This window comes from Oncorhynchus keta, chromosome 9 (genome assembly GCF_023373465.1).
Source record: "Oncorhynchus keta strain PuntledgeMale-10-30-2019 chromosome 9, Oket_V2, whole genome shotgun sequence".
Taxonomy (NCBI): domain Eukaryota; kingdom Metazoa; phylum Chordata; class Actinopteri; order Salmoniformes; family Salmonidae; genus Oncorhynchus; species Oncorhynchus keta.
The window spans coordinates 24,084,454-24,111,133 of NC_068429.1; the positions used below are offsets into that span (position 1 = coordinate 24,084,454).

At 42.6% G+C, this 26,680-nt stretch overlaps 3 protein-coding genes across 6 annotated transcripts in view; 2 read left to right on the forward strand and 1 right to left on the reverse strand.

Moving 5' to 3' along the window:
* LOC118373131 (septin-5-like) overlaps positions 1-9,659 on the forward strand; it is a 24,140-nt gene extending 14,481 nt beyond the window's left edge. The window contains exons 8-12 of the mRNA XM_052525530.1: positions 6,304-6,405; positions 6,651-6,747; positions 6,858-6,993; positions 7,323-7,425; positions 8,286-9,659. Of these exons, the coding sequence (XP_052381490.1) occupies positions 6,304-6,405; positions 6,651-6,747; positions 6,858-6,993; positions 7,323-7,425; positions 8,286-8,351 (504 nt within the window). The 3' untranslated portion in view covers positions 8,352-9,659. The remainder of the gene's footprint in view (positions 1-6,303; positions 6,406-6,650; positions 6,748-6,857; positions 6,994-7,322; positions 7,426-8,285) is intronic.
* Positions 1-26,680, reverse strand: part of LOC127931811 (uncharacterized) — a 33,963-nt gene that overhangs the window by 4,035 nt on the left and 3,248 nt on the right. For 2 of the 4 annotated variants that reach the window (XM_052525532.1, XM_052525531.1), the window contains one exon: positions 10,152-11,145. The exons of 1 other annotated variant lie outside the window; for it this stretch is intronic. In XM_052525532.1, coding sequence (XP_052381492.1) covers positions 11,089-11,145 — 57 coding nt within the window. In that variant the 3' untranslated portion in view covers positions 10,152-11,088. Of the gene's footprint in view, positions 1-10,151; positions 11,146-26,680 lie in introns of those variants that run through there. One more of the 4 variants, XM_052525533.1, reaches the window with a different exon arrangement.
* On the forward strand, positions 11,144-26,434 carry LOC118373126 (toll-like receptor 8). The gene is made up of 2 exons (XM_035759192.2): positions 11,144-18,393; positions 19,886-26,434. The coding sequence occupies exons 1-2, from the start codon at positions 18,380-18,382 to the stop codon at positions 22,971-22,973; spliced, it is 3,102 nt and encodes a 1,033-aa protein (XP_035615085.1). The 5' UTR covers positions 11,144-18,379; the 3' UTR covers positions 22,974-26,434.

Consider the following 26,680-nt stretch of genomic DNA (forward strand, 5'->3'; position numbering starts at 1 on the left):
TCCCCTCCTCATGGTTACAGACCCAACAACATTATATAGTATCCCCTCCTCATGGTTACAGACCCAACAACATTATATAGTATCCCCTCCTCATGGTTACAGACCCAACAACATTATATAGTATCCCCTCCTCATGGTTACAGACCCAACAACATTATATAGTATCCCCTCCTCATGGTTACAGACCCAACAACATTATATAGTATCCCCTCCTCATGGTTACAGACCCAAAAACATTATATAGTATCCACTCCTCATGGTTACAGACCCAACAACCACTATATAGTATCCCCTCCTCATGGTTACAGACCCAATAACATTATATAGTATCCCCTCCTCATGGTTACATACCCAACAACATTATACAGTATCCCCTCCTCATGGTTACAGACCCAACAACATTATATAGTATCCCCTCCTCATGGTTACAGACCCAACAACATTATATAGTATCCCCTCCTCATGGTTACAGACCCAACAACATTATATAGTATCCCCTCCTCATGGTTACAGACCCAACAACATTATATAGTATCCCCTCCTCATGGTTACAGACCCAACAACATTATATAGTATCCCCTCCTCATGGTTACAGACCCAACAACATTATATAGTATCCCCTCCTCATGGTTACAGACCCAACAACCACTATATAGTATCCCCTCCTCATGGTTACAGACCCAACAACATTATATAGTATCCCCTCCTCATGGTTACAGACCCAACAACCACTATATAGTATCCCCTCCTCATGGTTACAGACCCAACAACATTATATAGTATCCACTCCTCATGGTTACAGACCCAACAACCACTATATAGTATCCCCTCCTCATGGTTACAGACCCAATAACATTATATAGTATCCCCTCCTCATGGTTACATACCCAACAACATTATACAGTATCCCCTCCTCATGGTTACAGACCCAACAACATTATATAGTATCCCCTCCTCATGGTTACAGACCCAATAACATTATATAGTATCCCCTCCTCATGGTTACATACCCAACAACATTATATAGTATCCCCTCCTCATGGTTACAGACCCAACAACATTATATAGTATCCCCTCCTCATGGTTACAGACACAACATCATTATATAGTATCCCCTCCTCATGGTTACAGACCTGACATCATTATATAGTATCCCTTCCTCATGGTTACAGACCCAACAACATTATATAGTATCCCCTCCTCATGGTTACATACCCAACAACATTATATAGTATCCCCTTCATGGTTACAGACCCAACAACATTATATAGTATCCCCTCCTCATGGTTTCAGACACAACAACATTATATAGTATCCCCTCCTCATAGTTACAGACCCAACAACATTATATAGTATCCCCTCCTCATGGTTACAGACCCAACAACATTATATAGTATCCCCTCCTCATGGTTACAGACCCAACAACATTATATAGTATCCCCTCCTCATGGTTACAGACCCAACAACATTATATAGTATCCCCTCCTCATGGTTACAGACCCAACAACATTATATAGTATCCCCTCCTCATGGTTACAGACCCAACAACATTATATAGTATCCCCTCCTCATGGTTACAGACCCAACAACATTATATAGTATCCCCTCCTCATGGTTACAGACCCAACAACATTATATAGTATCCCCTCCTCATGGTTACAGACCCAACAACATTATATAGTATCCCCTCCTCATGGTTACAGACCCAACAACATTATATAGTATCCACTCCTCATGGTTACAGACCCAACAACCACTATATAGTATCCCCTCCTCATGGTTACAGACCCAATAACATTATATAGTATCCCCTCCTCATGGTTACATACCCAACAACATTATACAGTATCCCCTCCTCATGGTTACAGACCCAACAACATTCTATAGTATCCCCTCCTCATGGTTACATACCCAACAACATTATATAGTATCCCTCCTCATAGTTACATACCCAACAACATTATATAGTATCCCCTCCTCATGGTTACAGACCCAACAACATTATATAGTATCCCTTCCTCATGGTTACAGACCCAACAACATTCTATAGTATCCCCTCCTCATGGTTACAGACCCAACAACATTATATAGTATCCCCTCCTCATGGTTACAGACCCAACATCATTATATAGTATCCCCTCCTCATGGTTACAGACCCAACAACATTATATAGTATCCCCTCCTCATGGTTACAGACCCAACAGCATTATATAGTATCCCTTCCTCATGGTTACAGACCCAACAACATTATATAGTATCCCCTCCTCATGGTTACAGACCCAACAACATTATATAGTATCCCCTCCTCATGGTTTCAGACACAACAACATTATATAGTATCTCCTCCTCATAGTTACATACCCAACAACATTATATAGTATCCCCTTCATGGTTACAGACCCTCCTCATGGTTTCAGACCCAACAACATTACATAGTATCTCCTCCTCTTGAAGAAAAGCACATGAGCTAATTTATGCAGCAGCATACAATATATTTTTTCCGTTGTTGTGCTGTGCTCACTTGAACAGGCACGACACTCCTTCTTGTGGGCAAATTTTGTCATCAAAGTTGCTTTCAAGACAACTGGGAACTCTGAAATAAACAAGGTTGAATCATGAAGTTAGTGATCTTCAGGTCGGAGCTCTAGAAAGAACCCTGAGGTCCTGGCTTGGAATTCCGAGTTTGAAGACCGTTCAAAATGTATTTTCCCAGTAGGAGCTATCCCAGTTGTCTTGAACTCAGTGAAGTCTGAGATTTCCCAGTTCCGAGTTCCCAGTTGTCTTGAACTCAGTGAAGTCTGAGATTTCCCAGTTCCGAGTTCCCAGTTGTGTTGAACTCAGTGAAGTCTGAGATTTCCCAGTTCCGAGTTCCCAGTTGTGTTGAACTCAGTGAAGTCTGAGATTTTCCAGTTCCGAGTTCCCAGTTGTCTTGAACTCAGTGAAGTCTGAGATTTCCCAGTTCCGAGTTCCCAATTGTGTTGAACTCAGTGAAGTCTGAGATTTCCCAGTTCCGCTTTCCCAGTTGTGTTGAACTCAGTGAAGTCTGAGATTTCCCAGTTCCGAGTTCCCAGTTGTGTTGAACTCAGTGAAGTCTGAGATTTCCCAGTTCCGAGTTCCCAGTTGTGTTGAACTCAGTGAAGTCTGAGATTTTCCAGTTCCGAGTTCCCAGTTGTCTTGAACTCAGTGAAGTCTGAGATTTCCCAGTTCCGAGTTCCCAGTTGTGTTGAACTCAGTGAAGTCTGAGATTTCCCAGTTCCGAGTTCCCAGTTGTGTTGAACTCAGTGAAGTCTGAGATTTTCCAGTTCCGAGTTCCCAGTTGTCTTGAACTCAGTGAAGTCTGAGATTTCCCAGTTCCGAGTTCCCAGTTGTGTTGAACTCAGTGAAGTCTGAGATTTCCCAGTTCCGAGTTCCCAGTTGTGTTGAACTCAGTGAAGTCTGAGATTTCCCAGTTCCGAGTTCCCAGTTGTGTTGAACTCAGTGAAGTCTGAGATTTCCCAGTTCCGAGTTCCCAGTTGTTTTGAACTCAGTGAAGTCTGAGATTTCCCAGTTCCCGAGTTCCCAGTTGTGTTGAACTCAGTGAAGTCTGAGATTTCCCAGTTCCGAGTTCCCAGTTGTGTTGAACTCAGTGAAGTCTGAGATTTCCCAGTTCCGAGTTCCAGTTGTTTTGAACTCAGTGAAGTCTGAGATTTCCCAGTTCCCGAGTTCCCAGTTGTGTTGAACTCAGTGAAGTCTGAGATTTCCCAGTTCCGAGTTCCCAGTTGTGTTGAACTCAGTGAAGTCTGAGATTTCCCAGTTCCGAGTTCCCAGTTGTTTTGAACTCAGTGAAGTCTGAGATTTCCCAGTTCCGAGTTCCCAGTTGTGTTGAACTCAGTGAAGTCTGAGATTTTCCAGTTCCGAGTTCCCAGTTGTCTTGAACTCAGTGAAGTCTGAGATTTCCCAGTTCCGAGTTCCCAATTGTGTTGAACTCAGTGAAGTCTGAGATTTCCCAGTTCCGAGTTCCCAGTTGTGTTGAACTCAGTGAAGTCTGAGATTTCCCAGTTCCGAGTTCCCAGTTGTGTTGAACTCAGTGAAGTCTGAGATTTCCCAGTTCCGAGTTCCCAGTTGTGTTGAACTCAGTGAAGTCTGAGATTTTCCAGTTCCGAGTTCCCAGTTGTCTTGAACTCAGTGAAGTCTGAGATTTCCCAGTTCCGAGTTCCCAGTTGTGTTGAACTCAGTGAAGTCTGAGATTTCCCAGTTCCGAGTTCCCAGTTGTGTTGAACTCAGTGAAGTCTGAGATTTTCCAGTTCCGAGTTCCCAGTTGTCTTGAACTCAGTGAAGTCTGAGATTTCCCAGTTCCGAGTTCCCAGTTGTGTTGAACTCAGTGAAGTCTGAGATTTCCCAGTTCCGAGTTCCCAGTTGTGTTGAACTCAGTGAAGTCTGAGATTTCCCAGTTCCGAGTTCCCAGTTGTGTTGAACTCAGTGAAGTCTGAGATTTCCCAGTTCCGAGTTCCCAGTTGTTTTGAACTCAGTGAAGTCTGAGATTTCCCAGTTCCCGAGTTCCCAGTTGTGTTGAACTCAGTGAAGTCTGAGATTTCCCAGTTCCGAGTTCCCAGTTGTGTTGAACTCAGTGAAGTCTGAGATTTCCCAGTTCCGAGTTCCAGTTGTTTTGAACTCAGTGAAGTCTGAGATTTCCCAGTTCCCGAGTTCCCAGTTGTGTTGAACTCAGTGAAGTCTGAGATTTCCCAGTTCCGAGTTCCCAGTTGTGTTGAACTCAGTGAAGTCTGAGATTTCCCAGTTCCGAGTTCCCAGTTGTTTTGAACTCAGTGAAGTCTGAGATTTCCCAGTTCCCGAGTTCCCAGTTGTGTTGAACTCAGTGAAGTCTGAGATTTCCCAGTTCCGAGTTTCCAGTTGTGTTGAACTCAGTGAAGTCTGAGATTTCCCAGTTCCCGAGTTCCCAGTTGTGTTGAACTCAGTGAAGTCTGAGATTTCCCAGTTCCGAGTTCCCAGTTGTTTTGAACTCAGTGAAGTCTGAGATTTCCCAGTTCCCGAGTTCCCAGTTGTGTTGAACTCAGTGAAGTCTGAGATTTCCCAGTTCCGAGTTCCCAGTTGTGTTGAACTCAGTGAAGTCTGAGATTTCCCAGTTCCGAGTTCCCAGTTGTTTTGAACTCAGTGAAGTCTGAGATTTCCCAGTTCCCGAGTTCCCAGTTGTCTTGAACTCAGTGAAGTCTGAGTTTTCCCAGTTCCGAGTTCCCAGTTGTGTTGAACTCAGTGAAGTCTGAGATTTCCCAGTTCCGAGTTCCCAGTTGTGTTGAACTCACTGAAGTCTGAGATTTCCCAGTTCCGAGTTCCCAGTTGTTTTGAACGTGGCAGAAGTCATGCTGGATTGACAGCATGGCCAATGTATTCAACCTTTTCTGGTCCATGGTGTTGCGAGTGAATGCTTATAATTTTAAGCTTAGAAAAGAGACCATTTCAGACAGATGTTTTAAATCCTTGAACCCAGTCTGAGACCATATACCCTCTCCACTGAATAGCAGGCAGAGGAAGTGAAATAGTGATTGATTTGCAATACTTGTAGTTAGCCACTGATTCCTTCCAAACCACTCATTGTTGAATTTGCGATTTCTGATGTTGTGTAATGTTTATGTCCAATGGCCGATGAGCACTGAGAACTTTTTATCTATAATTATCTTCACATGATAAGGTTTGAAAAATATTTGTCAGTAGATTGTCGACGTGAATCATGATGATGACTGCTTGTCTAGCTTGCTAATTAAGATTTTGAAAGTATGATGTTGACATGATCAGTCTAATCAAAGCTACGGTAGATATAACGTGATTTGACATCATTTTATCTGTGTCCAATGACCTTGCCTTGTTGGATGTGCACTTTTAATGTAAATCTATGTCAGCACCTAAGGGGACTTGAACTACCTAGCTCTCCCTGCAGATTCTGCGGGGCTCACCTGCCCTTGAATTCCAGGGCCGCCACTGCTGGTTTACTAGAATGACATATACTAAATTAATTTTTTGAACAGATGGGTTTATTTGTGTTAAAATACACCAGTTATGCTATTTTGACCACCTGTCTGTCGGTTTTGTGTATATAGTTTTTCATAACGACAAGTTTGATATTGGACGACAATATAATGTTCATGATGTCACTGCGACAACTGTCTACAGACATGTCTATAGACGAAGTATAAACCGGCCTTAACTCTCCTTGTCTGTGTGTGTGTGTGTGTGTGTGCGTGTGCGTGCGTGTGCGCGCGTGTGTGTGTGTCTGTGCAAGTACCGTTTGTGCGCGCGCGTGTGTGTGCGTAGGTCCGTGAGGAGATAGATAAGTTTGGGATAAAGGTGTACCAGTTCCCAGACTGCGACTCTGATGAGGATGAGGAGGCCAAACAGAAGGACAGAGAACTCAAGGTGAGTCTAACACACATGGTCACACCGTTTTCTGACTTCTTTTATTTTAATCTGCATCCCTAAAATTTCCATGAAAGTTTCGTAAGCTATTTAGCTAAATGATTATTATCGCAGTTCCACAACATTTTTTAACTGAATAACTTTTTTGTGTTTGTGCATGTGCCTATCTGTGCTGCCGTCATTGTGTGTGTGTCCGTGTGTGTGTGTGTTAAATGCGTGCTGACACCCGTGTGTGTGTGTGTTAGGAGAGCACTCCGTTTGCTGTGATCGGCAGTAACATGGTGGTGGAGACCAGAGGTCAGAAAGTCAGAGGGAGACTCTACCCCTGGGGCATTGTAGAGGGTAGGTGCATGGGAGTTGGGTGTGTATGTTAACATATGTGTGAGTGTGTGTGTGTGTGTATACATTTATTAATGTGTGTGTGTCTTAACATAACATATGTGTGTCTGCAGTGGAGAACCAGTCTCACTGTGACTTTGTGAAGCTGAGGACCATGCTGATCAGGACCCACATGCATGACCTGAAGGACATCACCTGTGACTGTCACTATGAGAACTACAGGGCTCATTGTATACATACCATGACCAGGTACAGACTCTCTCTCTCTCTCTCTCTCTCTCTCTCTCTCTCTCTCTCTCTCTCTCTCTCTCTCTCTCTCTCTCTGTCTCTTTCTCCCTCTCTCTCTGTGTGTGTGTGTGTGTGCACAGTGTATGTTTGTGTGTGTGTGTGTGTGTGTGTGTGTGTGTGTGTGTGTGTGTGTGTGTGTGTGTGTGTGTGTGTGTGTGTGTGTGTGTGTGTGTGTGTGTGTGTGTGTGTGTGTGTGTGTGTGTGTGTGTGTGTGTGTGTGTGTGTGTGTGTGTGTGTGTGTGTGTGTGTGTGTGTGTATCAGAGCTAACCCTCCTGTTTCTCTATTCCAGTAAAATGAATACAGATAATCGTGTGGAGAGCCCGATTCCCATCCTACCCTTGTCCACCCCAGACGTGGAGACAGAGAAACTCATCAAGATGAAGGACGAGGAGGTAATGGATAGTTAATTATATATTCATATGATGATTCCATTTATATGATAATGATATGATAGTGGATTGCATTGATATAGTGCTATATATTAACATCAGTATACATTGTGTGGGGCAAGTATCCACATTGCATATCTTATTTTCTTTCCTCTCTCTATACCTCTGTCTTTTTCACTCGCTCAATCTCCCCCTCTCTGTCTCTCCCTCTCTTCCTTCCCACCCCCCTCTCTCTTTCTGTCTCTCCCTCTTTTCCTTCCTTCCCTCTTTCTTTCTCTCATTCTCTCCTCTCTCTCTCTCTCTCTCTCTTTTTCTGTCTTTCTTTCTTTCTCTCTCTCTCTCTCTCTCTCTCTCCTTCTCTTCCTTCTCTCTCTCTCTCTCTCTCTCTCTCTCTCTCTCTCTCTCTCTCTCTCTCTCTCTCTATCGCTCTCTCTCTCTCTCTCTTTTTCTGTCTTTCTTTCTTTCTTTCTCTCTCTCTCTCTCTCTCCTTCTCTTCCTTCTCTCTCTCTCTCTCTCTCTCTCTCTCTCTCTCTCTCTCTCTCTCTCTCTCTTTCTTTCTTTCTTTCTCTCTCTCTCTCTCTCTCTCTCTCTCTCTCTCTCTCTCTCTCTCTCTCTCTCTCTCTCTCTCTCTCTCTCTCTCTCTCTCTGTCTTTCTTTCTTTCTCCCTCTCTCTCTCCCTCTCTCTCTCTCTTTCTTTCTTTCTTTCTTTCTTTCTTTCTTTCTTTCTTTCTTTCTTTTTCTTTCTTTCTTTCTTTCTTTCTTTCTTTCTTTCTTTCTTTCTCTCTCTCTCTCTCTCTCTCTCTCTCTCTCTCTCTCTCTCTCTCTCTCTCTCTCCTTCTCTTCCTTCTCTCCTCTCTCTCTAGTTGAGGAGGATGCAGGAGATGCTTCAGAAGATGCAGCAGCAGATGCAGCATGAGCAAGACCTGTGAGCCCTGACCCCTAACCTCTCACTCCTGACCTCTCACCTCTCTCTTCTCACCTAATGATATGCGGAACGACTAACACAGGGTCAATCACATGCTGGCCAATCACACTGCAACCTCACTCCAACTGAAACAGTACAATTCTATCTGGATGTTCTGAAATATTACACTCTCTTCTCAATAATGTGCATACCTGACAGAGACACTGGACACAGGGTAAAACCAACACCAAACACTCTGGATGGGCCACACACCCTACACTGGAGAAACACTTTTAAACAGGGACAAACATTTTGTCGAAGATTTGTTGGTGTTGTGAACCCCCAAAAAAAAAAGCGATGCTTTGTTGGATGCAGTCAGAAGCCAAGACTATAGCCAAGCGTTATAGCATTATAGTAGATTTGCACCTTAGATTGCAGTTGGTGTCCAAGCTTGTTTTTGTATTCAAGGGAAGTAGTTTGGTACTGAATTAGACTGTTTATGATTATTGTTGAATATGTATTTTGCACTCTACTGGCTCACACAGTTAAAATGTGGGTCAGATTAATTTATTCTGTTTATAACATTATTCATGTTGAGTTGTGGGTTATTTATTCACATTTAGATGTGTGTATGAGAGAGAAAGAGAGAGAAAGTGAAGAGTGATTACAGTATGTGTGTGTGTGTGCATGTGTGTGTGTATATTTTTGTGTGTGTGAGAGAAGGAGAGAGTGTCTCTAAGTCAGCATTGACATAGAGACAGGCCACAGTGTAATTTCCTGTCCAACAGAAGTTATGAGACAAACCAAAGTTTTGAGAGATTCTCAATTCTTCTTGTCCCTTTGCTCCGTTGACAGAATAGCTTCTGTCTCTGAGGGTTCTCTTATGGAACAAGGGCAACGTGTTGCAGCACAATCAATGTTCTGAGAGTCTACTGAAGATTCTAGGAGATAAACACATTAGATCAAATTTCACTTGAGAAGATTAGATTACATCCTGGAAAATACTGTGTGTGTGTGTGTGTGTGTGTGTGTGTGTGTGTGTGTGTGTGTGTGTGTGTGTGTGTGTGTGTGTGTGTGTGTGTGTGTGTGTGTGTGTGTGTGTGTGTGTGTGTGTGTGTGTGTGTGTGTGTGTGTGTGTGGAGATGTGTATGTGTGCACCTGTGTGTTAATGTGGTGTTGATTAGCCTGTATGATGGTCCATCCCGTTGTAGTACGTAACATAGATTAATAGATAGATTAATCTCTCAGCATGGTCAAGGTTGTGTCCACACAGACACGGTGATGTCTCACACTGGTGCATAATCACTCAATAAAAGCCCACTGGTGTACCTTTGATGCTAGCTGTTATTACTGTGTGTGTGTGTGTGTGTGTGTGTGTGTGTGTGTGTGTGTGTGTGTGTGTGTGTGTGTGTGTGTGTGTGTGTGTGTGTGTGTGTGTGTGTGTGTGTGTGTGTGTGTGTGTCTGTGCGTGCGTTCGTGCGTGTGTGTTTTCTCCCTGATATGTGGCTGTGCCGTGTGCAATCACATCAAATAGACTCATCATAGGTCAGTTTTGCTCAGTGCTGGTAGATTACAGTCAAATACTCTACTACATCATCATAACACATAGCTACTTTGGAAAGTGAAGCTATTTATCCCCAGTCACACCCCCTCTGGATGAAATTTACCATAGACACTGATCTAAGGTCATCTTTATATTTCCCCCCTCTAATGGTTATGGTTAGGATTTGGTGATGGTAAACTGATTTGAGATCTGTGCCTAAGGACTGCTTTGCGTTCTTGTATGAGGAAGACGAGACAAGGATTTCGGCAAGGCCATTCTATCTCTGGACTTTGCCAAATGGCAAAGAGATTTATTTATAAACTAATACACCGAAAACTGCAGACATTACTAGTGCCTCCCCCTCCCCTCAAACCAACATAAAACGTGATCAGAAATCTCAACTAGCAAGCAAGTAGCAGAAATTAAGAATTGAGTGCATGCACCTTCAAGCGAAGGGGGTGGGGGGCGTGTTCGGCACAACACAGGTACAGGCAGCAATCTATTGGCCACCTGTTGGATCGACTTGTTTTGGATCATCTGGTCAAAATGAAAACCCCCTTTGCAAAGTGAGTGCCATTCGTTCACTACACAGGAGCCTACTTTTGTATAAAGCAATATATTCACTCAATCCAATGGTCAACAATACAGAAAACATCTAACAAGAGTTTAGGGAGTCGGACTTCAAAGGAAGCACGTTCATCAGGTGTGGAAGTTCATCAGGTTTGCTGCCCCCACGATAGCAGCAGCAGCACGCTACACAGAGAGAGAGAGAGCATGGGGGGATGGGGAATGGAGAGAAGAGAAAAGAACAACGATGAAGCCTCCACGTCCCACCAAAATATAATGTGGAAACAATTTCAAGCGAAAGCCAAACCCATCTTAAGCCCTCAACTCAGCGCTAAAAACCCAGACGAGAAAAAGGAGAGGAATCGGTGTTGATGTTTCGGAAGAAGAAAAAGCACCCCTTGGGCCCGATGATCTCCTCCTCACAGCCCGACCTCCTCATCTTGGACTTGCAGGAGCTGCTCCTCTGTGGCAAAGAGGACCACAGCTCCAGACCTCTATGCCACATACAGGACGGCTAAAAGATGAATCAGCCCGACACACAGAGAGTCGATGGCGGTTCGGGCAGCCTGAAGCCCACGTTGGTACAGTCCCACCATAAGAGCTCTTCACTGGGGTTGGTGTGCCTGGAGAGGCTGGTTGCGGAACCTTGCAGCTAGACGGTAGTGACAGCGATGAAGGGGAGACACAGCCACAGCTGAATAAAACTGATCTGCAGGTAAGAAATGGGAGCAATGAAATAGAGAGAGACTAGACTGCACTATAGTAGTCTATCGTTATTATCCCCGATGGAGTAAATGTCTTTGCAGCATGTAGCCTGTAGACATCATGTAGACTAGGTTAGTAAAGGGTTGTAACACCCCGTTCCAACATATTATAGATATGCTACATGTCATAGCTGTAATATTCCTCATCAATGGATAATAATATGCTGATGTAAAATAGCACCAGCATCATCAGAGGAAGTTACCTTTGACTTAATGGTCATATGATTCACCTATTTGTGTGTGCATGTGTGTGCGTGTGTGTTTTCCAGCTATGACAGCTGTAGGCTATACCAGCAGCCTGACCAGACAATGTTGACTACAGGTTACAGTACAGTCTTAACACAGTGAAAAGACAGATGATATTTCATTAAAGAAGAGGAACACAATCCCTGGGTTATGGGAGGGGTAGTAGAAGTGTATACTGAGAGTTAACTGTGAGAATTGGTGCCCAAAGGACAGGTCCTAGATCAGACAGTTTAATACATAGTGATTGTGTAAATAAGAGGAGAATGTATGTGTTTTGTTGTGTGGGGGATGGAGTCGTAGAAGTCCATGATAAAAAAAGTCTCCTTTGTTTTGGAAAAGCTCTGAAAAAAAGAGTGCTCTTAGAATGCACAGAGTAACAATCACAGCCAGACTATTTGGCACTATTTTCTATTTCCTTTGCCTTGTGTGTGACATTCAGCTTGATTTGTCAAGTCTGGTTGTGTTTATGTGGCCAAATCGACTGTATCCATTTCCGAAATACAGTCAGCTCCAAAAGTATTGGGACAGTGAGACATTCTTTGTTTTTGTCTTGGCGCTGTACTCCAACACTTTGGATTTGAAATGATACAATGTTAAAGTGCAGACTCTCAGCTTTAATTTGAGGGTATTTTCATCCATATCGGGTGAACCATTAAGACATTACAGCACGTTTTGTACATAGTCACCCCCATTTTAGGGGACCAAAAGTATTGGGACAAATTCACCTATATGTTTATTAAGGTAGTTAAACTCAAAAGTGTAATATTTGGTCCCATATTCTTAACATGCAATGGCTACGTCAAGCTTGTGACTCTACAAATTTGTCAGATGCCTTGGCTGTTTGTTTTGGTTGTGTTTCAGATAATTTTTTGCCCAATAAAAAATAATTGTAACTAATGTATTGTGTCATTTTGGAGTCAGTTTTATTGTAAATAAGAATATAATATGTGGATGCTACCCTGATTACGGATAGTCCTGAATAAATCGTGAATAATTATTAGTGACAAAGTAACAGACGCACAAATATCATACCCTCCAGTGTTGTTGTAATGGTGTGAGGTTAGCATGTCTTGGGGGTGATGATATTTAGGCTACATGCCAAGGCATGGCTGTCTCTATCTGTGTAGGCAGAGGGAGGGTTCGGAGACCAATGCAGCCCAGGAGCTATCCAGAAAACACGCACACGCGCACGCGCACAAACGCACACACGGCTTCTCTTGTTGTTTGATTGGCTCCTGGTTTGACCCCTGTCATTGGTTGGTTCATCTTGGTTTGACCCCTGTCATTGGTTGGTTCATATTGGTTTGACCCCTGTCATTGGTTGGTTCATATTGGTTTGACCCCTGTCATTGGTTGGTTCATCTTGGTTTGACCCCTGTCATTGGTTGGTTCATCTTGGTTTGACCGCTGTCATTGACTCAACTTTTCGTGACCCTTTTCATTGCCTTACCTCCCTTATCCTACCTCATTTGCACACACTGTATATAGACTTTTTCTATTGTATTATTGACTGTATGTTGGTTTATTCCATGTGTAACTCTGTGTTGTTGTTTGTGTCACTCTGCTTTGCTTTATATTGGCCAGGTCGCAGTTGTAAATGAGAACTTCTTCTCAACTAGCCTACGTGGTTAAATAAAGATTAAATAAAAAAATAAAGAATTGGTTGGTCATCATGATGATGTGCCTGGAGACACTCTTCTTAAAAGCCCAATATCTTGACAACTTGACTGCTGACATGCAAAACATTCTGGGACTGTGTCAACAGTGGACTAATGAAACCAATACCAAAACATAGTGGTTCCACAGACTTTTTTTAGTTCACAAATCACATTTTTGACTGCACTGGGACTTTAACATTATTAGTTGGTCAAATTAGCTTGATCAAATTGTCTCATATGTTCATTCAACTAGACATTTTTATTTGGACATCTTACCCTCCCCCCCAAAAAAGACTGTGGAAGTATACACACACACATAGTGCTTTTAACATACAATGTTTTCAACTTACTTATATACAGTGGGGCCAAAAAGTATTTAGTCAGCCACCAATTGTGCAAGTTTTCCCACTTAAAAAGATGAGAGAGGCCTGTAATTTTCATCATAGGTACACTTCAACTATGACAGAGAAAATGAGAAAAGAAATCCAGAAAATCACATTGTAGGATTTTTAATTAATTCATTTTCAAATTATGGTGGAAAATAAGTATTTGGTCACCTACAAACAAGCAAGATTTCTGGCTCTCACAGACCTATAACTTCTTCTTTAAGAGGCTCCTCTGTCCTCCACTCGCTACCTGTATTAATGGCACCTGTTTGAACTTGTTATCAGTATAAAAGACACCTGTCCACAACCTCAAACAGTCACATTCCAAACTCCACTATGGCCAAGACCAAAGAGCTGTCAAAGGACACCAGAAACAAAATTGTAGACCTGCACCAGGCTGGGAAGACTGAATCTGCAATAGGTAAGCAGCTTGGTTTGAAGAAATCAACTGTGGGAGCAATTATTAGGAAATGGAAGACATACAAGACCACTGATAATATCCCTCGATCTGGGGCTCCACGCAAGATCTCACCCCGTGGGGTCAAAATGATCACAAGAACGGTGAGCAAAGATCCCAGAACCACACGGGGGGACCTAGTGAATGACCTGCAGAGAGCTGGGACCAAAGTAACAAAGCCTACCATCAGTAACACACTACGCCGCAACAATACATCATCAAAAGCAGCCACAACTGTCAGTAAGAGTTTCAATGATTGAGTCTTTGAATGAAGAGTGAGATAAAACTGTCCAGTTTGAGTGTTTGTTGCAGCTCGTTCCAGTCGCTAGCTGCAGTGAACTGAAAAGAGGAGCGACCCAGGGATGTGTGTGCTTTGGGGACCTTTAACAGAATGTGAATGGCAGAACGGGTGTTGTATGTGGAGGATGAGGGTTGAAATAGATATCTCAGGTAGGGGGGAGTGAGGCCTAAGAGGGTTTTATAAATAAGCATCAACCAGTGGGTCTTGCGATGGGTATACAGAGATGACCAGTTTACAGAGGAGTATAGAGTGCAGTGATGTGTCCTATAAGGAGCATTGGTGGCAAATCTGATGGCAGAATGGTAAAGAACATCTAGCCACTCGAGAGCACCCTTACCTGCCGATCTATAAATTATGTCTCCGTAGCATGGTTAGGATGGTCATCTGAATCAGCGTTAGTTTGGCAGCTGGGGTGAAAGAGGAGCGATTACGATAGAGGAAACCATGTCTAGATGTAACTTTAGCCTGCAGCTTCGATATGTGCTGAGAGAAGGACAGTGTACCGTCTAGCCGTACTCCAGTACTTGTATGAGGTGACAACCTCAAGCTCTAAACCCTCAGAGGAGGTAATAACACCTGTGGGAGGAGGGGCATTCTTCTTACCAAACCACATGACCTTTGTTTTGGAGATGTTCAAAACAAGGTTAGGGGTAGAGACAGCTTGTTGGACATTGAGACTCTAGGGGCAGTATTTCATTTTTGGATAAAAAAATGTTCCCGTTTTAAACAAGATATTTTGTCACGAAAAGATGCTTGACTATGCATATAATTGACAGCTTTGGAAAGAAAACACTTTGACATTTCCAAAACTGCAAAGATATTATCTGTGAGTGCCACAGAACTGATGCTACAGGTGAAACCAAGATGAAACTTCAAACAGGAAGTGAGCAAACTTTTTGAGGCGCTGTTTTCCATTGTCTCCTTATATGGCTGTGAATGCGCCCTGAACGAGCCTACACTTTCTGCCGTTTCCCCAAGGTGTCTGCAGCATTGTGACGTATTTGTAGGCATATCATTGGAAGATTGGCCATAAGAGACTACATTTACCAGGTGTCCGCCCGGTGTCCTTTGTCGAAATTGGTGCGTAATCTTCAGCTGCAAGCATTCTTCCATGTGATTCAGAGGAGAAAGCAGACTTCCACGAACGATATATCATCGAAGAGATATGTGAAAAACACCTTGAGGATTGATTCTAAACAACGTTTGCCATGTTTCAGTCGATATTATGGAGTTCATTTGGAAAAAAGTTTGGCGTTTTGATGACGTGATGAACAAAACGGAGAGATTTCTCCTACACGAAGAATCTTTTTGGAAAAACTGAACATTTGCTATCTAACTGAGTGTCTCCTCATTGAAAACATCCAAAGTTCTTCAAAGGTAAATGATTTTATTTGAATGATTTTCTTGTTTTTGTGAAAATGTTGCCCGCTGAATGCTATGCTAAATGCTACGCTAGCTATCAATACTGTTACACAAATGCTTGTTTTGCGATGGTTGAAAAGCATATTTTGAAAATCTGAGATGACAGTGTTGTTAACAAAAGGCTAAGCTTGAGAGCTAGCATATTTATTTAATTTCATTTGCGATTTTCATGAATAGTTAACGTTGTGTTAAAATATATAATAATAATATGTTATGGTAATGAGCTTGAGGCTGTATTCACGATCCTGGATGGCTAGTATCAAGATTAAGAAAGCTTTGTTGTAGATCATTTAACACAAAATCCGGGGAGGGGCCAGCTGATATAAGACTGTATCATCTGCATTTAAATGGATGAGAGAGCTTCCTACTGCCTTAGCTATGTTGTTGATCCAAATTGAGAAGAGTGTGGGATCTAGGATGGAGCCTTGGGGGTACTCCCTTGGTGACAGGCAGTGGCTGAGACAGCAGATTTTCAGACTTTATACACTACACTCTTTGAGAGAGGTAGTTAGCAAACCAGACCAAAGACCCCTCAGAGACACCAATACTCCTTAACCGTCGCACAAGAATGGAACGGTCTACCGTATCAAAAGCTTTGGCCAAGTCAATAGAAATAGCAGCACAATATTGTTTAGAATCAAGGGCAATGGTGACATCATTGAGGACCTTTAAGGTTGCAGTGACACAGTCATAACCCGAGTGGAAACCAGGTTGCATACCCAAGACAATACTATAGACGTCAAGAAAGCCAGTCAGTTGATTATTGACAAGTTTTTCCAACACTTTTGATAAGCAGGGCAAAATAGAAATAGGCCTATAACATTTAGGATCAGCTTGATCTCCCCCTCTAAATAAAGAACCAACTGTGGCTGCCTTCCAAGCAATGGGAACCTCCACAGAAAGGAGAGACAGGTTAAAAAGGTTGGAGAGGCTTGGCGATGATAGGAGCAGCAACCTTAAAGAACAAAGGGTAATGATGCAGGGGGAAAAGGGGGAGGAGCATTAGAAGGGGTGGGAGATGAGGAAACTTTGGACGGGCAAGGTGGTATGGCTGAGTCAAATAGGAATCCTGACTTAGTGAAGTGGTGATTAAAGAGCTCAGCTATGTGCTTCTTGTCAGTAACAACCACATCAACATTTAGGGACATGGGCAGCTGTGAGGAGGAGGGTTTATTCTCCAGGTCTTTAACCATTTTCCAGAACTTCTTGGGGTTAGACCCACAGAGAGAGAACTGCTCCTTAAAGTAACTAACTTTGGCCTTCCGGAGAGCCTGAGTGCACTTATTTCTCATTTACCTGAACGATAGCCAGTCAGCTTGAGTATGCGTGTGTCGAGCCTTTCGCCAAACGCAATTCTTGAGGTGGAGTAACTCTGCAAGATCACGGTTGAACCAGGGGATGAACCTGTTTTTAATTCTCATTTTGTTTATGGGGGCGTGTTTGTTAACAATACCACTGAAAATATCAAAAAAGAAGGTCCAAGCGTCTTTGAAGAACCCTTTTAGGTTCAAGATAGTACACCCTCAGGAAAAAAGGTGCTACTGAGCCATTTACTTTATGTTTGTACTGTATTATCTTTTATGTCTTATCGGTTGCATTGTCGAGAAGGAACCTGCAAGTAAGCATTGAGTTGGATGGTGTAATCAGATTAAACATCATTTTAAAAACAAAATTACTTTTACAATTTTTTTTCAGAAAGGTTGTTTGTGAAAAAGATACATTGACACCATTCTGTTCTCACTGACATTCAAATCAGCCTTGAAAAAAGGCTCAAGTTTGTTCCACCTGAGGGTCTGACTAAAAGTCAGAGACCACTACGGCACACCAAATTAGTTTGATGGATCCTTTTGTCTTTTAATATGTCTTAAAGGGAAAGTAATCCAAAAGTAACTGAAAGTAATCAGATTACGTTACTGAGTTGTGGTATTCCAAAAGTTACGTTACTGATTACAATTTCACTGGTAACTAGTAAATAACACTTAGAACGTAACCTACCCAAACCTGGAGCCATGTATTGTGGTCTACAACCCTGGTCCAGAGGAGTTACAGGGTAGGCTTTAGTTTCAACCCCTAATCACTCTCCATCAACCTCAAAAAGCAAGCTACGTATTTCAAACCAAAGAAAGGCACCTATCACAATTCTAAAACTGTTCTTACTATAGAGACAATCTGTAGCCTCTTTTTCCTCTGAGGTGGACAAATTACATGCACAATCACGGGGTTGGGTTGGGGTGAGATCATCCAAGGATCATTCCGCTTTTCTAAATAGAGGAACAAAGATAGTTCTAAAGGGGGTGGGAGTACATTGTACAGAGAGGTCCCGGGCACACAGAGAAAAACGGATAGAGACAATGGTTTTTCTATGGGGTCATACGTTGACGGACAACAGAGAGTTAACATTTTGATGGATTAAACAGATTCGTAGAGCATTCCTTGAGCATTTAATCCATTTCTGTGTGGCTGGGGCCTGATGGGATGCTTTGCACAACCTTGACCCCAGAACCCACATACCACTTAGAGGAAGTTTCAACATCTATGTAAAAAGGTCAGAATTCATAGAGCATTCAGAATACTCATACAAAATACTCAGAATACACTCTCGATGTGGAAGTTCAACCAGCAAGGCTCCAGATGACTTCCTGTGTGATGTACACAAAAAAAAGAGTTGGCTCATCCACCCCTACTGTCTGACATCTCTCTGGGAGCACAATGAAGGAACACTGGTAAGTACCAAGACATTTGTGTATCAGAAATTAATTGGATGTCTGAATGAGAGAATCTTCATATTTTGGCTCACTTTTAAAAGTACCTTTAATTTAATTGAAGAGTTTTATGGTTCCCTATGACCAGTACATTCCTACGATGGGCTTAGGATATGAGGAAAACTGAAATATTGTGTTGATACATCCCAACATCATTCAACAATGGATGGACAGCCCAAATGCTCTCCCTATGACATGGCACACATGAACCATCAAGTTAAATATTTCCTTATAGGGCACTTCACAGTATCGTTTTTGTATATGCTTAAACTTTTTAAGCATATCTATGCATTATTTACAGATGTATAAATTAATAAGTAAAATATATATGGCAAATTCAATTAGTTAAATCTTGAACTAAAAGCTACCTTAAAAGATTATGTTCAGGAAAGCAGAAGTAAGATAATGATAAATGTTTTCCCCTCACTGTAGGGCTACTACACAAACTTGATTTTATTTATATATATATTTTTTTTACGAGAGCAGAAGTCCTCGGGACTAATAACTCACAGGTTCTTTGCGTCAGGAAGTGGAATATGGGAATGACCAGCCAGATATCAGATACAAAATACATTTCATTTTCAGGAAAAGAGTTTGTATGTTCATCATTCACACAATCTTCAGCGGCTAGTGTTTCAAACGTTCACTGCTGACCAGAAGCACAAAATAGTTGAATAATCTCAGTTTCGTCATCAGCACAAATACTCAATAATCACTTCATGTATCACAATATATTTCAGTTCTGATTATGTCCGGCCGACACACAATAAATATATACCCATCAGATAATAAGGAAGGCGAGCCAAGGGAGAATGAAAGCAGACAGCAATTATGTTCCCGTAGAATTTGGATTACGTTTATGTCCTTGTCCTCCCAGGGCACGCCAGCCTGAACAATAGCAAAGGTATCCCCTAAATGAGCGATAACACACAGCTTTTATACCAAAAGCACACTATCGTTCAACACGTCAACGGTTTCAACATGTTACATACTTACAAAGCACTATACAATTAATGATACAAATGTCCCATTGTTCATCTCCCCCTCTCAGTAAGCCGCAGAGAGAGACAGGTAGCCTACCAGTGGAGGCTGCTGAGGAGATGACGACTCATAATAACGTCTGGAATGGAGTAAATGGATTGGCATCAACACATGGTTTTAATGTGTTTGATACCATTCCATTCACTCAATTCTAGCCATTATACTCAATTCCAGCAATTATTATGAGCTGTCCTGCCCTCAGCAGCCTCCACTGTAGCCTACTCACAATCCAATTTTTAAAAAGTTGATAACCTAAGCTGAAGCACTCAACAAATATAGCAATACTATCTGTGCCATTGTCATCTTATATATAATTTTGTCTTACCTCTCACTCCCCTCTTGCAGAGAACTGAGACTACTTTTGGAATCAGGTATTTTCAATCAATATTCATATGATATCCTCTTCCCACAGGTTGCCTCTTTCCCCTACCTTTCAGAGACTGCTGTTCATCCTGGTGTTGCTGTGTCTCTCCCTCTCCTGCTCTGGGAGAACCTGGGCTCAGAGGAAACTACCCTGCGATGTCATCTCTCTCAACCAATCAGAGTCCTTTGACTGCTCGGACAGGAAGCTACTCCAGGTACCCCAGGATATCAGCCGGAATGCCACACGGCTCGACCTTTCCTCCAACAGGATCAAGAAACTCTCCGGCACCTCGTTCAGGAACCTCCGAAACCTGACTCGGCTAGACCTTAGCAATAACTTCCACCCCCAGAAACATCCTCTGACAATAGAGAACCAAACATTCTCCATGCTGGATCAGCTCAAGGAACTGCTCCTCGATAGTAATGGTCTTTCTGCAGTGCCAAGTGCCCTTCCGTCCAAGCTGCGGTTTTTGAGCCTGAAGTTCAACTGCATCAAAACCATCAGGCCAAACGACTTCATGCATGTCAGACTCTTAGAAACAATCCACTTAATTGGAAATTGCGACTACGAGAGTGTCTGTAATGGACTAGTCATCGAAAACAGAACTTTCTCCCACCTCACCAACCTTGCTAGTTTATCGCTGTCAAACAACAGATTGATAGGTGTCCCCCAGTTCCTCCCCCCATCCCTCCAGCAGCTCAAACTCAAACAGAACACTATCACCCACATTCACCAGCATGATCTTAGTGGCCTCACTAGCCTGAGGCTTCTGGGCCTGTCAGGTAACTGCCCTGTGTGTTCTAACACCCCGTTTTTCTGCTCGCCCTGTAATACACCCAATGGGGCACTACAGATACACCCATATGCCTTCAGGAAGCTATCCAAGCTGCAGGAGCTGAGACTATCCGGAAACTCTCTAGATCACCTACAGTCCTCCTGGTTTGAGAACCTCACCAACTTGCGCTACCTGTACCTTTCATTCAACCGTCTAGCTGGTGAGATAGCCAATGGGGACTTCCTCTCTGTGTTACCCGGCATAGAGGTGATGGACTTGTCTTACAATCACCCTGGACAATCTTCATATTCCCACAACTTGAAGCTCTCTAGGAACTTTTCCAACCTGACATCTCTGAAGACATTACACCTAGAAAACTATGTTTTTTCAACTCTTCACAAAAATGACTTGAACCCACTTTACAATTTATCTCACCTGTCTGTGCTCAATCTGGGAACTAACTTTATCCATCAGACAAACCTCTCATTGTTTGGCATGTTCCACAACTTGTCCAGTGTTGGCCTCTCTGAGAACAAATTTGCTTTCCTGTCTAAGAAAGAAGATGTTTTGTCAACATGTGGGTGTAGCTGTGGCTATGAGCTGAATAGAGACAGGTTTGGGCCTTACGTACACAAGGATCGACTCTATCGTCAACATCTGCCTACCATTAAGCCAAAGTGTATTGCGTACGGTCCAGTGCTTGACCTTAGCAGAAACAACATCTTCCACATAAACCCTGATATGCTGCAAGGCCTGGACAAGACAGTTTGTCTCAACCTGTCATCTAACTCCATTGGAGACATGTTCAACGGCAGTGAGTTTGTACATTTCCCCAAACTTAAGTACTTGGATCTATCCCGGAATAAGATCTACCTGCACTATGAGCATGCATTCAGTGAGCTAACAGAACTGGAGGTGTTGGACCTGAGTCATAATAATCATTACTTTGTGGTGGCAGGGCTAAACCACAGCTTAGCATTCGTGGAAAACCTTAGCTCTCTGAAGGTTTTGAACCTGAGCTGGAACGAGATCAGCACCCTCACTCATAACAACATCTCAAGCAGCTCCCTACAGGAGTTGGACTTCCAAGGCAACCGCCTAGACATCATGTGGAAAATATGCCAGAACTATGAACTTTTCAGAGCGCTCCAAAACCTGACTTCCCTGGATCTGTCATACAACAAGCTCCACCGTGTACCGCCTGAGGTCTACAAACACTTCCCCAAGACCCTGAGACGTCTGTCTCTGAGTAAAAACCGACTAAAGGTCTTTGACTGGGAGAGGCTCACACAACTACCGCATCTGGAGGAGCTGGACTTGAGTAAGAACAAACTGGGGCAGGTGGCCTGTGCTTTAACCAGTTCACTAAAGTTTCTGGACCTGAGCCATAACAGGATTTCCCAGCTAGCGCCTGGTTTCCTCAGGGGCGCCAGGAGCCTGTATGTGCTGGACCTCAGCTTCAACCTGTTGGAGCTCATCAACCAGACCACGTTTGAGTCTGGAGCAGAGAACCACCTCCAGCAGCTGTCCCTACAGGGAAACCCGCTCCACTGCACCTGTGACCTGTTGGACTTCCATCTGTGGATGAGGAGCAATGAGGTGGAGCTCCCTCTGCTGGCCACTGAGGTGACATGCGACATGCCCGTGGAGAGGTGGGGCAAGTCTGTGTTGAGCTATGACATAGAGGAGTGTGTGAACGATGAAAACGCAATGACCTTCTGCATCATCACGTCATTTCTCATCATTCTCACTCTGTTGGTATCTCTCACAGCACACCTGTTCTACTGGGATCTCTCCTATATTCTGGACTACTGTGGGGCCAAGATGAAGCATCACCGTCGCTTAGTGCCCACAGACTTTATCTACGACGCCTTTGTCATGTATGACACCGCAGACCCGCTGGCTTCTGATTGGGTATTAAACCATCTAAGGGTCGAGCTAGAGGAGTGTGGAGAGAGGACACGATCCCTCTGCCTGGAGGAGCGTGATTGGACACTGGGTATGCCTGTCATGGATAACCTGTCCAATAGCGTGCGGCAGAGCAGGAAGACAGTGTTTGTGCTGACGGACGGCTTCCTGTTGCGTGATGTAGTCAAAATGGCTGCCCTGCTGGTGCAGCAGCGGCTGGTGGAGGAGGGGGTGGACTCCATGGTGCTGCTGCTACTGCAGCCCCAGGTCTTGCAACACTCACGCATCCTCCACCTGCGCAGGCGGCTCTGCAGGCGCAGTGTTCTGGAGTGGCCCGCGGATGCCAGTCCAGCTGCCCAGCGATGGTTCTGGCACCACCTGAAGAGAACCATTAGGAAAGATCAGATAGGCACTCACACATCCCTACACAGCACATACTTCACTGGGCGGTGAACCTACAGACATTAGAGAAACTTATGACTCGTACAAAGTAAAAGTTAAGGATATGTGTGACCTAAGACTACTGTATAATTTTGAATATTAAATGTGGAGAGAGCATAAAGACTGTGATGAAGGCAACATCGGCAATTTGCTGGCATCAAAGCACAGTGTGCGGTTCACCTGCACCCTCCCTAGGAGCGAGACTTCCCTGTGGCGCACCAAAGTTCCTAGTGCACTTGAGGCGTGAAATGTAATAAAACTGAGTTGACGTTCTCAATGTATTTTTATGTCTGATTTCTTTCTAAAGTTAATATAAAGAGCTGAACATGTTGATATGACTCTCTGTAGGCCTATTGCATGTTTTATGGTTTTTCCTTTTCAGAGACGTTGTCCTAATTTGATCGCCGGTCTGATGGCTGGTTGTTCCCATAATATTGCAAGGTGATTTGGTTAGAAGAGAGTTGCGATGTTTTCCTTCTTTTGTTTCGGCCACCAGAGTGATGCTAATTTAATGTTGAGGATATTGTAATTTGAGTTTCGTCCGGGATGGTTTAAAGGAGAATGTTTTGCCATGTTCAAATGTAATTATTGTATTTTCCAAGCTCCTAGCTATACCTGCGTATGGCTATACATGCTGTATTGTTGTTATCTTAGACTTTTTGACCTTTTACCTAGATGACTTATACGGTTTCTTCTTTTAGATAATTGCATCTTATTGGATTTATTGTAATACATGTTTTTTTCATTTTAAATTGATACATGACTGCAGTCCTCATATTTCAGAGCGATACTTATTAACTGTTGATGTGGCTTATTGGTAAAAATGAATTACAGACATTGTATTCTTTTAGATACACACACTGATACCTCTGCTTTAAACTGACTTAACTATTTATTACTAGACTATGATTGCAAGGATCAGCTCATGGTTCTAGCCTCTTAAACATGTCATTATGAAGCCAGATTAATTAGGTTAGAATTGCTCATACCCTAATTCTGTCATCCTCAGCAAGTTGGAGTGGATTTTCATCCGATACAAGCATGCAACAGTGTGATTGAATATTTGTAATATTATGATGAGGGCCAATGAATATGATGGGACACATACAATCATGCATGAAACATGATAATAATTATGACCATATATTCATATAAGCCAGAAAGGCCTATCATGTACATGCACTTATAAATAGAGGGTGAATTGTCCTGTTCCTGAAATCTGCTTCTGCATTCATCCCAGTCATCAACAGACAGAGCATTGGGGAAGGTGCATGTCTGACATCAGTGTGTGCACAATTACAATGATAATTTAATATGGTACATTTAAAAAATATATGAATAACATAGGTGTACTGTTGACACGTAGGCTATGGTGTAATGGAATGTTTTGCCTTGTGTGATAGGTTTTGTGGGTTATAACAGGTTATGACACGTTTTGTCAGCTGTTATGACATATTATATCATGGTTAGGACCATTGGGTGTCAAGTGTTACCCAATTATTCGTAATTTCTCTTAGTCAAGCTGTGAATTTCAAACACAGATTCAACCACAAAGACCAGGGAGGTTTTCCAATGCATCGCAAAGAAGGGCACCTTAAAAACTTACCCAGAAAGACTCACAGCTGTAATCACTGCCAAACATGATTCTAACATATATTGAGTCAGGAGTGTGAATACTTATGTAAATGAGATATTTCCTTATTTCATTTTCATTGAATTTGTAAAAATGTCAGAAAACATGTCTTCACCTTGTCATTATGGGGTATTGTGTACCCAAAAGGGTTCTACCTGAAATGAAAAAAGGGTTTTACCTGGAACGAAAAAGGGTTCTCCTATGGGGACAGCCGGAGAACCATTTTGGAACCCTTTTTTTGTTAGAGTGTAGATATTCAATGCTTCTTCTGAAAAAAGTCTTTAAAAAGGAATAGTTTCACCATATTAAAATGAGGGCTCAGTTCACGTAACAGGATTGACCTAAAGGGTTGATGTAAATGAATATCTAATGAAATAAATAATCATTTTCAGAAATGACTTTGCCAAAGCAACAAAATAAGTAGGGCTGTACAATGATGGTGAAACTTAGAGAAATGTATATTATGTTATATAAAATGTATTTATATTATACAGAAAACCATGCATCCCTTACAATAGGCTATGTGTGTGTGTATGTGTGTGTGGGAATACATGTGGGTGTGTGGTGTCGTGTCTCTGGCTTGTCATTAAATGTGAAGACTGTTATTTTATCAAATCAATTCTCTGTAATTATTATTACGTGATTAAACTAATCATGTAAATTTAAATAACTAGGAAGTCAGGGCACCACGGAAAATGTTCAGATTACAAAGTTATAATTTTCTGAATAAAACTCATCAGATATTTTAATATCTGTTCAATTAGTCTTCTATTAATGAATTCTTTACCTCACGTCAGTCTCATTCCAAATGTCGTAAAATTCTTGGCTATCTGCACGAACCCAGCCTTTACTATAAATTATCCATACACCAATTGGCTCAATTATTTACTTACTAACTAATTAACAATTACAGAATATACAATACATAATCACATTATACAGTAAAACAACATCCCTAGTGGACTAAACAAGACAATGTGGTCATAACAAGGTCAATTCAGAGAGAAGAGAAGGGGGGTTTGGAAGGAAGGCTAAGGAGCATTGGTCTCTATCGGACCTGGGAAGCTATACATATGCCACTAACGATCATTCATTCGGAAAAGTAATGCATTGTATTTACGTGACACTGGCTCCGATAGTTGAGTTGGTGATGTGAGACTCTGGTTTGCCCAGTCTATGTCGCCATGTTCTTTGTGGAATTATCCGGGTTGTCGTGTGAGAGGTTCACGTGGTCTAAGAGGTTCATCTCACTCCGGAGATTTGTCCTCGTCAGTCAGTGTTCTCATACTAGATTTGTGCATATGTTCAGCTGCAGTCTGTTATATGCTAGTTTAGTATGCACTTATTTAGGTCATCAATAGTTCAGAGTTCATACCTGTAGCAAGCTCTCACGTTTCCTGGCCTGCGTAGTTGAAATGAGCCCTTTTCAACAGTGACTTTTGGTCACGGGGGCTTTTATAGAAATGTAGAAAAGGGGTTGGTTCATCATTTCCAACCAATGTCTATTCACTTGGGCGTGGCTACTGACTTAGTTCAACTTTACAGGGAAGACAATTTTCTCATTTTAAAGGTATGTTTTCAATTTCACCCAGGCTAGCGTTTTGCTCTGACCCTTATTAAGTGATCCTAGCATAAATCCTAATTGGATGTTCCGTTGTACTGTACATGTGTGTTTATGCTTACACAAGCGCACATGTCAAGGGAAGAAAACCAAGTATTCTGGTAGACTATAACTTGTTCAGAATGAGTCTGACATAGTCAGGCAGTTTTCAGTTCAATGCCTGGGGGTCAGTCAGAATTGGTATCAATGGAGTCTGTAGTGGTTTTACTACAAGTCACTGTGTACCCCCCGAATACATTTTTGGGGCTGCCTCTCGGGCTTCCAATCGCGCTGCCGTGCTGCTTCCTCATACCACCGCCAGCCTGTGCCCAGGGTCCCTTGCCGTCCAGAATCTCCTCCCATGTCCTTGGTCCTTTGGTGGTGGGTGATTCTGTAACGGTCGTCGTCGGTGGAAGAAGGTGAGGACCAAGGTGCAGCGTGGTATGTGTCCATATTTATTAAATGAACACAGAAATAACAAAATAA